The 14,503-nt window shown below is 33.7% G+C and overlaps 1 protein-coding gene across 1 annotated transcript; it reads right to left on the bottom strand.

Moving 5' to 3' along the window:
* Positions 1–6,316: 6,316 nt before the first annotated feature.
* LOC132610901 (E3 ubiquitin protein ligase DRIP1-like) lies at positions 6,317–13,034 on the bottom strand. The gene is made up of 8 exons (XM_060325312.1): positions 12,809–13,034; positions 12,517–12,638; positions 11,639–11,738; positions 9,435–9,879; positions 8,168–8,751; positions 7,709–7,759; positions 6,817–6,889; positions 6,317–6,737 (listed from the first exon to the last, which is right to left on the bottom strand). The coding sequence occupies exons 2-8, from the start codon at positions 12,623–12,625 to the stop codon at positions 6,570–6,572; spliced, it is 1,530 nt and encodes a 509-aa protein (XP_060181295.1). The 5' UTR covers positions 12,626–12,638; positions 12,809–13,034; the 3' UTR covers positions 6,317–6,569.
* Positions 13,035–14,503: the final 1,469 nt, after the last annotated feature.

A 14,503-nucleotide genomic window follows, 5' to 3' on the forward strand; every position in this document is an offset into this window, starting at 1 on the left:
AGACATAGACAAATACGTACTATGTCCCGTAAGCAATCATTCAGATTCAGTGTATTTCATGTATTGCTCGTCCAGGTAAGATAGGGGTAAATAATGCCCTCTCCGGAAGACGGGGTAAGACATAGACAAATACGTACTATGTCCCGTAAGTATACATTCAGATTCAGTGTATTTCATGTATTGCTCGTCCAGGTAAGATAGGGGTAAATAATGCCCTCTCCGAAAGACGGGGTAAGACATAGATAAATACGTACTAGATTTAGAGTATTTCATGTTTTGCTTGTTTATGCTTCATGATTTCAACTTTAGCTTTTTGTATATATTTAAAATACTTGTAATGTGTAATTGCTTTTATGCATTATCAGGGATTTCAAAGACTTGCCCTAGGGGTAAGCTGAGAGTGTCGATGATCTTCCTGGGTCTTTTAGACTCACGCTTGTTGATGTTGTATGTGTGCAGGTGTAGTTAACAGTGACCAGGTAGCCGATACTTGATTCATTCCAGCTCCGTTCAATCGAGGTGAGCCACCATTAGATCATGGTGGCCTCTTCTTCTTTAGTTGACTTAGTAGTATTCCGAGCTACGTCTCGTACTTTTATATTCAGACTAGTAGTTCCATGACTTAGACATTTTATGGGGTTTATGGGCAAGACTCAGTATTTGTATTTCGCTTCCGCACTTTTCTTTATATTATGAGACTTTGCATATTATTCATTTTATTCATTAATTTTCGCATGATTAGCTTAGAGGGTTCGCCTTATGGGTAGAAGCTCGAAAGGTGCCTGGTCACGACTTGAGTGTCAGATTTGGGTCGTGACAGATAATTGGACAGGTAAAGGAGCTTTAGCTAAAATCTTCCCTGATATAGGAAGATTAGCTAAGCTCCCTGTTAACTCTTTCTTTAATAATAACAACTGGAACTTTGCTAAACTACTAAATGTTCTTCCTATGCAGGCTGCCCAGAGTATTTCTCAGATTAACATTGGAGAACAAAATGGAACAGATTTTCAAATCTGGCAACTGTCCGAGGATGATTTTTTCACTAACAAAAGTGCTTGGCACTCCAGAAGAGCCTCGGGACCAAGCTCTCCTTTCCTCAACAGCCTTTGGCATGGTGGGATTGTAAATACACTAACAATATTCAAAAATTGATTATGCAGGTCACTCCCCTCATCATATGCTGGGAATTATGGAGACAAAGATGTTCTTGCAAGTATAACCAAAGGAAGCTACTCATAGGGAAGATGCTCTATTAAGGAATTTGGACCATCAAAGCAGCTGCAAGCAAAAAATTTCCCTCCATCAAAGACATTACCAGATGGACCGAGATCTATTACACCATAGAAAAACTAAGGCCTATTAAAAGGTAATGGCAAGTCCTTTAGGAAATGCCACCTTTTGGTACCATGAAGATGAACACGGGTAGAAGTTATATCGCTGAAGAAGGAAGAGCTGGAATCGGAGGCATCTTGAGGGACTGGCGTGGAGACGTGATCATGGCATTTTCTATCAACTGTGCAGTGCAGTAGCAACAATGTCACTGAAGCTCTCGCGGCAGAATTTGGGGTGAAATGGTGTCACCGGTTGGGGTACACTAATTTCGTCCTGGAACTCGACTCAATGGTGATAACAAACATGATTGATAGACAGAACCCCAACATGAAGCTAAAGCACATCATCGACAATATTCTGAAAATCAAGCAGGAAACGAACTTCCAAGTGAAACATTATATTGCTTCAGAGAATGCAACCAAGTAGCGGATAGTTTGGCAAAGTTAGCCTCTGGCTTCAACCAAAATTGTTATGTACATCATTACTCTGAAATGCCTAGACTAACTAGAGGCCCTTTCCTACTAGATAAGAATCAAATGGCTAGCATTAGATCCAAGATTGACAAAGCTAATTTTTATGTTAGTTAGGATGATTAGGATACCAGAACTTGGCCTTCTTGTTTGGCCTATTCTGGAATTTTTTGTGGCGATGGGATCACAAAATAATGTGTTGTAATGGAGGTTAGGCCTAGCCCCCCCCCCCCCCCCTCCTTGTAATATTTTGCTAATACAACACTACCCAGAGGAAGACTGGGTAATTTGATTAGAAACAATAAAAATAAAAATAAAAAAACCAAAAGCATCCGAGTTTACAAAAAGCATACAAAGGTAACAACAACATGCAACAAAAAGTTTTCTCCTTGCAAAAATCCCATCAAATGAATATTAAGCAAAGGAGAAACTGAAATAGTATAAAACACTGATATTAAGGCTGAGGTTTATGATTGGAGACCATATGTAAAAACCATCACAAAATCTTTGGCAGAACCACCAACTTTTGCCTTTCTAATTCCAGAGTTAGGTGTTGGACGTAACCACAGGTCTGCTAGTTTGACGCAGTGGCTGCTCCGAGAGGCGCAATGGTATACCCAACCTGCGAAGCTCAACCTGCAAAAAGAAGGTGTCATGTTAAAGCTAACAAAGCAAATCAGAACGATGATAAATCAGATGTTATTATTATAAGTATTACCTCGTCTTCGCTCTGGAGACTCAGTTTTAGTGCAAGGTACTTCTTTATGTAGGAAACAGGCATACATCCCTATTTAACCAGAAAAAGATTTATTACATGTTCATGGAAGTTGTTAAGAGACACACTAGAAAGTAAAAGATGTATAATATAAAAGAGACAACTATATTTTTATGAGATAGAATTGCAATTACACAAAAAGGAGAAAATGACATTCCTCGCACTTTGGTAGAAGTCATTTTTTTTGTGAAGTTTGGAGTTTTTGGATTGTTAGCATAAAATATGGAAAAAATTAGTTATGTGATGTCTATAAACAATAAACATCACAAATATTTTTAGACGTTAACCGCTATCACACTTCAGTCACGTGACTTGCACGTGAAATTTTAAAGTTTTCCCTAGACATCATTCATCTCTAATTCAACCAAAATTACTTAATCTGCTAGTAAATATGTGTAGATACCTTGTTTTATTTTGATTCTTGATTTTATGTTGCGTGTGTACGGAACAAAAAGGGGAAACGACAGGTTTGGTGAAGAAGTAATAGATCTAACACTACAAAAAATTAGGTAATTTGCGGAGGTTGAAGTTGCAATTTGTTAAGGTTTTAGCCTCTGCTAGTTTCTAAAAGAGGCTAAACCTTCGCGAATTGCAACTTTCAACCTCCACCAGTTACCCCCCCCCCCCCCCCCCCCCCTCCTTCTTCCTTTTTTTTTTTTATAGTGAAAAAAGTTTGGATTTTTGGGATTGTTATAAATTATGGGCAAAATTAGTTTTGTTATGTCTACAACGACTTCAAGATTGTGATGATCGAGTAATAAGATAATTTTTAAATTACCTTGTTCACAACATGAAATATAAAATAAAATACAATTATTACGTATATCAACCAATCAAATATTTCCATGTCAGCAATAATTTTTGTCATACGTGTCAAATATGGCTAGAATTATATATCAAAACATCCCTGAAGTATATATACCACTTAAATTACACCCTTAAGATGTCTCTATAAACAATAAAAATCACAAATATTTTTAGAAGTGTATCACTCTCACACTTCAGTCACGTGACTTGCACGTGAAATTTCAAAGCGTTCCCTAAATTTCATCTTCTTTAATTCAACCAAAAATTACTAAATTTGCTAGTAAATGTGTGTTACCTTTTCACCACAGCACAAAAAATTATCTTATCTTACATTTAATATGGACAAACAATTAATTATTAGCTAGCCGTTGCAGAAACACCTATATATGGCTGCACTACTTTGTTGAACATAAGGAGAACTTTGTCTACCAAATCAAACCTTTTTTCCTTATAAGGAAAAAAGATTTGAAATTGGGACTAGGGTTGGAAAAAAAGGGGATGCTTTGAAGATCAGCTTGTGTATATTCATCAAAGGGTTCAAGTTTTGGTTCAATTTTAGGGATAATTCTTTTGAATTGGGGTTGGAGAGGAGGTGAAATTGGTGGATTCAAGTTGAAGATTAAGGTCTTGAAATGGGACAAGAGAACCCATCTTTTTGAAACACTAAAGAAGAATTTTGTTGATGAAAAGGGGTTTTTTGGTCGTTCAGAGAGGTTTGGTTCATGAAATGGAAAGGAGGGACTGAGGGAGTGAAGAACGAAAGTTGTTGAAGAAGAAGAAGAAGAATTCACAGTAGATCATCAAAATCTATTTATGTAATGAATGAATAACTAAATTTATATTTGTGGACAATAGTGTCCTCAACTCCATTTTTCTGGTGGAATGGCATGTAAACCATTTATAACAAAATTCACCGCAAGAAAAAAAAGGAATTAAGTAGGTACCTTGTTTTCTTGATTCTTGATTTTGTGTTGTGTGTGTATATGGAAAGAAAGAGGGATATATAGAAAACCGAAGCGGCAGGATTTAGGAAGAAGTAATAAATTTAAAGAAGTTTGGATTTTTTGGATTGTTAGAATAAAATATGGACAAAATTAGTTTTGTAAAGGCTCAAAAACTTGTTGCATAGTAGAGCCTCGTTAAAACTGATAGTTTTGTGTTTGTTGTGTACTGAATTGTAGCTTTGTTCACATGGAGTGAAGTCATCTGTTGTTGTTTTCTTTATAATTATAACAATCACATGACTTGCACGTGAAATTTCAAAGCTTTCCCTAAATATCATTCTTCTTTAATCCAACAAAAAATTACTAAATTTGTTAGTAAATTTGTGTTACCTTTAATATTTAAACAAGTTGTTAGCTTGCCGTTGTGTGTGTGTGGAAGAAAGAGGGATATATAGAAAAAGGAGAAGCGACAAATTAAATTCTTGGAAGAAGTAATAGATTTAAAGAATTTTGGATTTTTTGGATTGTTAGAATAAAATATGGACAAAATTAGTTTTGTCATGTCAATAAACAATAAACATCACAAATTATTTTAGACGTTAACCACTCTCACACTTTAGTCACATGAATTGCACGTGAAATTTTAAAGTTTTCCCTAAACATCATTCTTCTTTAATTCAATCCAAAATTACTAAATCTATTAGTAAATTTGTGTAGGTACCTTGTTTTCTTGATTATTGATTTTGTGTTGTGTGTGTATGGAAGAAAGAGGGATATATAGAAAAAGGGGAAGCGAATATGGACAAATTAGTTTTATGATGTCTAGACTAAGGAAAGTTTCAGGGGTTTAGTCATACCTAACCTTTGTTTTTTTGTAACCTATGTTTTTTTGTGAAATAAAAGGCAAGCACCTCCTTAAGGTGCAAATTACAAAAACAAAAAACGAAAAAAACACTTAGTTTCAACAGGAAGGAGTACTAAATAAAACATTCTATGAGAGCTCTTTTCCTAAATTGGTAATGGTCGTATTAACTTCCGTACTGATACCACGAAACCATTTCAGAACCTGGCCATATCTAGTCATCTCCTCTTCCCAAGTCATGTGTTTTGCCTTTGTCTTTTTGGAGTTCTTTTTTCAATTATTCCTTTTTTATACTCCACAATGATATTTGATTCAGTTTTTGTTCACTTCAACTATTTTACAAATACACTGCCCACTTTATTTTCCTTTCTTATATGTTGTTTGCTTATGATTTAATTAAACAAGGATTTAGGCGCACATCACTTGCTCTATGGCGAAAACTACATACCCAATTTGTTATGGTTTATGAACATGAATCTCATCGTGAAAGTCACGTGCTTTTGCCTTTGCCTTTCGCAAATTTTTTTCCAGTGATTTTTTAGTAACAGTATTCGATGTCTGATTCAGTTTTTGCGCACTTCGGTGATTTTTTATATGACACTGACCATGTTGTATAACCTTCTAATATTTTTTGTTCACTGGAATATTAGTGATGTCCGAGCCAGCTTGCGAGTACTTCGATTAAATAATTCTATCCACCAAAACTGAGACAAATGATGGGAAGAAATCACTTCATGAGGTACCTGCTACCTAACCAAGAATATGGCAAGGGAACAAATTTAATGAAAATTAAATATGTACCTCCATGTCTAATATATTTGATAGAAAAAGGAAGTGCTACATGTACTGCAATTTAACTACATGACATTTGTTATTAGTTTCTTGTTCCATTAAAAACAAGCAAAGTAGTTGCGGACACTAAGTTCAAGACTTGTTAGATGACTCAAATTAATTGCTTTGGCGCCAAAACTTAACTGGAAATTGGAATTTGTAGTAGGCCATATTAAGTGAATTTTTAATATAAATATGTGACTAAAATTATTGAGTTCTGTCGAACCCATAACTAATGATGTAGATTCGTCCCTGCCGCAATATCTACCAAAATGCAACCTAACAAATATTAGGAGAAAATGAAAATACATTTTGTATATTAAGTCTTGGCTTAATATGATGTATTAAACAAAAACATAGAGTATAATTCTTAATAAACAACAGACGGGGTACAAAACAAGCAACCAAAACCAGCAGAGTTTACAAAAAGCATACAAAGGTAACAACAACATGCACCAAGAAGTTTTCTCCTTGCAAATATCCCATCAAATGAATATTTAAGCAAAGGAGAAACTGAAATAGTATAATACTGATATTAACGCTGAGGTTTATGATTTGCGCCCGTATGTAAAAACCATCAAAAAATCTTTGGCAGAACCTCCAACTTTTGCCTTTCTAATTCCAGAGTTAGGTGCTGCATGTAACCACAAATCTGTTAGTTGACGCAGTGGCTGCTCAGGAAGGCGCAACGGTATGCCCAACATGCGAAGCTCCACCTGCAAAAAGTAGATGTCATGCGATAGCTAACAAAGAAAATCCTGGCGATAAATCAGATGTTGTTATTATAAGTATTACCTCGTCTTCGCTCTGGAGACTGAGTTTTAGTGCAATGTACTTCTTTGTGTAGGAAACAGGCATATTCGCATCCCTATTTAACCAGAAAAAGATGTATAGCATGTTCATGGAAGTTGTTAAGAGACACACTGGAAGGTAAAAGACGGAGAATATAAAAGAGAATACTATCTTTTTATGAGATAGAATTGCAGTTACACAAAAATTAAAGGAGGAAATGACTTTCCTAGTGACAGAAGTCATTTTTTGGTAATAGTCTCTACTCTTAACTTCCTATCACTGCTTTGATCAATACTTAGACATTATTATCAATCTTAATACTCAAAAATTTCATCATAACATGATCTCGTTTGCTAATAATTGATAAGAAAATGGATATTGGGCCTAATTCAATTACAAAAGTTAGTTTTTGAGGTGAAATTGTTCAAGACTATGTAAGTTCTTGAGGTGAAATTGCTCAAGACTATGTAAGGATACTCATTTTCAATTAAATCCCCAACCAACGTGGGATCTTTTTTTTTTTTTTCAAAAGTTCACCATAATTGTGTGGGGTTAGGCCTGGACCCCTACCTGTGCATTCCATAAAGCATAAGTACATGGAGGAGGACATAAACCTTAGCCTCCAATACAACGGGTGGGATCTAGATCTAACAATATTATTAACAATCTCTTTCAATTTTTTTTTTTTTTCATAAATTGTTTTTCAGGTTCCAACCGAACACCAAAAAGCATTTCTAGAAAAGAAGTCGTTTTTGATAAACAGCTTTCAAAAATAACCTCCATCGTACCAAAGAAACTTTGTCATTTCTGGAAGCTTTTGTTCATATGCATGCCAGTCTTTCAACAGAAAAGTAGTAATTATAAAAAGCCACAAGCTTATAATAAAAAGACTCACTTGATCTTTATATAGCGGGAAGAAATCTGTGGCAAAGGTGAAGGACATTCCCTGAAACAACAAGAAAATATTCATATTATTACTCTGTATACCAAAAAAATAAAATAAAAAATACCAAGATTAAACTCAAGTAATTATTGAAGAGTTATAAAAACGCCATATTTTCATATTTAGAAATAAAATCCCATACTTATTACGCCCTCCGTTTCAATTTATGTATCATTTTTTTTTTTGTCCATAAAAGAATGTCATATTTTCTTATTCAGAAACAATTTAACTTTAAACTTCACATTTATTTTTTAATAAAATGATTTACAGTCACACAAATGTCTATGACTTATTTTTGTACATGAGTTTCAAAGAAAGTTCTTTTTGAAAAAAATTGCATTCAGTCAAATACTGTCACATAAATTGAGACGAAGGGACTACTACATAAAATTGAAAGGCATAGAAACTCACTGCTTATCAGATGCAACCAAATTGAACCAAATGGGATTGACTCTTTCATTCAGTCTAGTACCACTGCTTGTTGCTGCAGCCTCATGAGCAACTCCTACTTGTGCCACATTATTTGATAATCCACCACCACCACCACCAGCGGGAATATTATTTGTTTCTTTTTTCTTTCTGCCGCGTCGTCCCTTTTTCCCTTTTCCTTTATCATTATTATTATTATTACTAGTTGATGGTGCTGCTGCTGCAGCTGGAACAACATTTGATTTTTTTTCCTCTTTTTGATGAACAATATTCTGTTTGCTAACTTTGCGTTCCCTTGTTTTTGGAGAAGGCACGTACTCTTCGTCGTCCTCTTCGTCGTCGTCCTCTTCATCTTCGTCATAAAGATTGAATAGTGGAGTGAAGTTTAGAACAGGCTCAGTGAACTTGGATTTGTTGGAATTGGCTAAAGTGGCACCTTTATCAGTTACCAATGTGTTCAATGGTTCCCATAGGTCATTCATACCATCCAATGGTTCAGTACCTTTGCCTTTCTTTGAGATAGCATCATTCTTTGAGGACTCAGCAGCATAAGCAGCACTCTCAACCTTCATAAAGTGATGTTAAGAGCTAGTAAAGCAACAATTGTATCAAAATAAATAAGGAAATGAAAGGTTGCTATTCTCATGTCAGGATCAGAGTTGGGGGCACAAAATTACACTGCATATATAAAGTCAAATTTTTAATTATGTATATAGTAGATGTTGGACCCCTTGACTTCTTAAAGTGTTTAATTTTTTATAATTTGAATCCTCCTAGTAAAAATCTTGGCTCCGCCACCCTAGGGTTAATATATCTTGTGTCATTCTTTGCTATTGCATTGACTACATGAAAGTCACACAATTCAATATGATATTATGTAAGAGTAGATAAAGGTTTTGAGTTCAAAGTCTAATTGTCACCCTTTATCAAAAAAATGAGTGCTAGAAAAATGAAAAAAGAATCAGGCATGCACATGAAGGGCTTAACGTTGAAGATTGTTGTCTTCTCCAATAGCTTAAGCTTTTAGAAGAGTTGGTCATACTTTGAAACCATAAGTTTCGAAAGTTTTTTCTCCTTTCTTAAACTCCACGTCTAGTCAAAGTGTATCACATAAACTAGGACTGATGGAATAATTACATTCTCCTTGATTAGTTATTAGCAAATGCCTTTTAATTAGATGTGTATGAATGGACCAAATTAAAAGGTGCACTTATCAGTGGCACATGTTGAACATTAACAGTTCACCAACCTGTTGTTTATTTTTAGTAGTTGCTTTGCCTGAAAACAGAGGAATGTTTGAACTTCCTGGCTGATGATCTCCCTTTATCTGGTTGACCTCTACATTGTAAAATTTGGCCAATTCTTGAAATCGCAAAGCATTGTTATTAGCATTTCGCGATCTGCTTCTTCTTCTTCCAGTAGTCAAAACGTTCTGCTGAACCGGAACTTGATTATCAACAGGTGTAGTATTTACTAAGGAAGAGATAGATTTCTCCTTTCTCCTTGAACTTGTAGCAACAGCAGCTGCAGTAGGCAATGGATTGTCAATGAGCATGTTGGCACTATTATTATCCTCATGGGCTAACTTTTTGGATTCGCCTTTTTTCGAGCTATCTTGGATTAGTCCACGCTCAATGTATTCTCTTCTTTTAGCTGAGAATATGTTTCGAATCTCTTGCACTTGGTTATCAGGCCTGTAAATTAAGCAGTAAAACAAATGATCAATACATTTGTTGACAAACTCATAAATTTAGTTTTTTTTTTCTCTTCTTAACGGTGATGTCTTGAGTCAGCTTATTGCATCTTGATGATTTCATGAGATATACGACCTTCTATTTCATTGGGTACCTATTACTTCTCATCAACACAAATAAGTACTGACCGGTAACTATAGGTAACTCGGAGTCAAGCACATAGGAAAACTATTGTCATTAATCCAGCTAGTTGGTTTCAATTAGGCTGGTATAGTCAGTAAATTACGGGTTCAACTGAACCCAATATTTTTATACGAAATGCAGATATATATGTAAGAGATCACTCAAATTATTATTTTTTTAAAAAAATTCTAAACCCATAATTTCTCAGGTATTATGGATCCGGTGGTAAAAGTCTGAAGGTTGAACCTATCAAAATAAAAATTATGTATCCATATCCAAAAATAGTTAAGGTGAACTCAAATTGGTCAAGCAAATGGAGAAGTAAGCCAAGATCAAAGGACAATGAATCCTGATCCCACCAGCACATGAACTGAGTGACTGGATCAGTTTCAGTGCATCTTGGTTATTTCATTGGGTACCTATTACTTCTCATCAACACAAATACCGAGTTATTCTTTCCACCGTAAGCATATAGGAAGAATCACCTAGTGCATTTTGTTCTTTCCTAAGATCTAAATTTTGATCCCTAGTGATTTTTATCTACTTTAATGATTGCTAGGACATACTCTTAGATGCAAAAGAAAATGATCTTTTTTTCTTTTGTTTCCCATCAGGTGTCCGATTGATACTCACATTGGAGCACGATTAAATTTGGATTCACAGGATATTCCACAAAAAGGGGCAAAACGCTTCCTAATTAAGTCGACTACGTACCTAGAGTTACTCGAACCCAAGATATCTGATTAAGGATGATGGAGTACTTGCCACTCCACCACTAACTCCTGTTTGTAAAGAAGGTGATCTTCTAGGTACAAACTATATAACAAGAAAAATTAACTCAGCTTCAACTCTATCCAAGCTAGAAAAGAAAAAATAAAGCAGCAACTTTTCTCGATATTCTCAAAATCTTCAGCTCAAAACTCAATCCAAAAGGCCAGTACCATTTTAAAATGTTATAATGCATATTTATTAACCCTAGAAACGAAGTTCAACAACAAGAAGCAACAACTAACCTAGTGTGATCCCACAGTGTGATCAACCTTATTTTATCTAACATACAAAATAATTAAAAAAATAAGAAAACCGTTATATACTGGAAAATACACATGGAAATTGTTAAGGCCTATTTATTTGAAGGAGTTTGAAATACGAAAGTCAAAATACTTAATTTTGACTATTCAGATATAAATTCTTCAAAAATTTTAAATAAAATTTACATATTTAAAAATTTTAAAAAAAAAAATTACAAGTCAACTTAACGAACGATTCAAAATATTCAAAAAAAGTTTGTGAAAAATTTATATTATTTGACTCTCCAAACAGTAACACTTTTACATCAAATGGGACAGAAGGAGTATATATATAGTAATTCCATTTGTTTCACTTTTTGTGATACGATACAAAAGTTAAACCATCTAATTGTAAGTTCAATTCAGGCTTACAATTTTCATGCTTTTTGGAATAAAATTTACTTATTGAAAACTATAGAAAAAAAATATAAGTTACAATAATTAATAATTTAACATATTTAAAATATTGAAAAAACAAATTGTAACTGTGTCACATAAAGTGATACCTAATTTTCTGCAATGGGGCAACACCTAGATCCAGATTGCAAACTGGACAAACATGCAATTTCTCTTCTGTAATCGTCCTGGTTATGCACTTCTTGCAAACTGTAAGAATTTATAGATGAATTAATCATATTTCAGAAAAAAATCATAAAACCCCCCAATTATTACAGACAAAAATTGTCTACTTTCCCATAAAAAGAAAGAACTATAGATAACAAATTCTAGTGGTGAGAAGTAACCCTTTTGGTTCTTGTAATTTTCAAGCTGAAAATTGGGTTTTGAGTATAGATCTGACATTTAGAGCAAAAAAGGGACAAAAAAGAAAAAAGAAAAATGTTGAACCATGCAAAATCCACCTCTTTTGATAGCAACAAGAATAAAAATCCAAAAATAAACATAAAAGTAATCTATCCAGTAGTGTTTTCTCGACTAGGGCCAAATGCAACAAATTGATCATACAAGAAACTTGAAGAAAACAAAAAATTGAAGAGTTTAATCACAAGAACCATGATATGTGCTAGATTAAAAGTCCATGCAAAGACCTAGGTCACATAAACCTTGAAAATGACACAAACTTCACTGAAAAACATTGGAAAGAACGTTAAAAAGAAAAAAATTCAAGATCATGAAATCACAAGGACAAATGATTTATCAACATCACTGAAATCAAAAAGGAAACCCAAAAAAATTAAATTTTAAACTTAATTTTTTTTAAAAGAAGAAACCTTGGAAAGAACGGAAAAAAAAAAAAAGATCAAAGGTTCAAGATCATGAAATCATAAGGACAAATGAATTTATCGACATCACTGAAATAAAAATATAAAAATCTAAATTAAGTTTTTTTGTATGAGAAAAAAAAAAAAGATTAAATTTTTCCCACATCTGTGACAGCATTCTTCAATAATGGTGACTTCTTTGAATAAGTTTTTGCATATTATGCATGTTAAGACACTCTTGATACTCGCTTGCCGTGTCACAAAATCATCCATCTTCCTTCATAAACTGCAAAAAATTGAAAAAAAAGAAAATCATCAAAGGAAACCAAATCAAATCCTTTTTCCTTATAAACCAATGCATATGTTCTTTGCATGTAAACCATATATAGATAAAAATTCATTGCAAGAAAAAAAAATCATAAAGAGAAAGAAAAAAAAAAAGAAAAAAGCAGGTACCTTATTTTCTTGATTGTTGATATGGTGTTGTGTGTGTAATGTGTATAGACGAAAAATGGATCATATAGGAAAAGGGGAGCGAGCGGCAGGCTTTGGAATATATAGAAGGGAAGAGGGGTTTTGGTTTAGCAATAATAATATGGACAAAATTAGTTTTGTGTAGATGATGATAATATTGAAACTCAACTGTTTCTTCCACAGTTTTAACACCATGAATAATACCAGCAGCTTCACCCTTTCAAAAGTGAAGAACCTATGTATACTATACGGTCTTTTCTTATTTGTTTTACCCTTTTTTTTTTTTTTTTTGGGGGGGGGGGGGGGGGGGGTAGGGGTGTCCAGGGAAACTTACCTATAATTCAATTATTTTGTTGACTAACTACTACTACATGTATCGGGTAACTCTAAATATAGGCAGATTTAAAATTTGAAGTTCATTGGTTCTTACAGGGACCTCGAGATTGTGATAATCGAGTCATAAGCTAATTTTTTTAAAATTACCTTGTTAACAACATGAAATTTAAAAATAAAAAATAAAAAGTAGAATTATTGTGTGTATCAACAACAACAACAACAACAACAACACCAGTATAATCCCACCATGTGAGGTCTGGGGAGAGTAGATTATACGCAGACCTAACCCCCACCTTGAAAGGTAGGGCGGCTGTTTCCGAAAGACCCTCGGCTCAACCAATTATATATTTTCATGTAAGCAATATTGTATGTCATACGTGTTATAATTGGCTAGAATAATAAGTATTAAAAAATATCCCTGAATATACACAACTTAAAATATACCTTTAAGATATGTCTATAAACAATAAATATCACAAATATTTTTAGAAGTGAACCACTCTCACACTTCAGTCACGTGACTTGCGCATGAAATTTCAAAATTTTCCCTGAGGATCGTTCTTCTTTAATTCAACCCAAAATTACTAAATCTGCTAGTAAATTTGTGTAGATACCTTGATTCTTGATTTTGTGTTGCGTGTGTATGGAAGAAATAAGGATATATAGAAAATGGGGAAGCGACAGGTTTTTGGGATGAAGTAATAGATTTAAAGAAGTTTTGATTTTTTGGATTGTTAGAATAAAATGTTAAGAGGGTTTTTGGTTTAGCAATAACAATAGTAATAGTAATATGGACAAAATTATTTTTGTGTAGATGATGATAATTTTTTTAAAATATTACCTTTTTAACAACATGAAATAAAAAATAAATAAAATTATTACGTATATCAACCAATCAAAAATTTCCATGTCACCAACATTTTGTGTCATACGTGTCAAATATGGCTAGAATTATATTGCAAAACATCCCTAAAGTATATACACCACTTAAATCATAGTGAATTACTCTCACACTTCAGTCACGTGAAATTTCAAAGCTTGCCCTAAATATCATTCTTCTTTAATTCAACCAAAATTAGTAAATTTTTGTACCTTTTCACCATCAGCAAAAAGAAAATTATATTTTATCTTACATTTAATATGGTCAAACTAGCTGTTAGCTAGCCGTTAATTAGTCATTAGCTAGCCGTTGGAGAAAATCTACGTCCATTGATATATATATATATATAGACACACACTACGTACTTTGTCGAACGTAAAAAGAACTTTGTCTACCAAATCAAATCTTTTTTCCTTATAAACTAATGCATATGTACTTTTCATTCTTTGCATGTAAATCAC

Source organism: Lycium barbarum, chromosome 9 (assembly GCF_019175385.1).
Source record: "Lycium barbarum isolate Lr01 chromosome 9, ASM1917538v2, whole genome shotgun sequence".
Taxonomy (NCBI): domain Eukaryota; kingdom Viridiplantae; phylum Streptophyta; class Magnoliopsida; order Solanales; family Solanaceae; genus Lycium; species Lycium barbarum.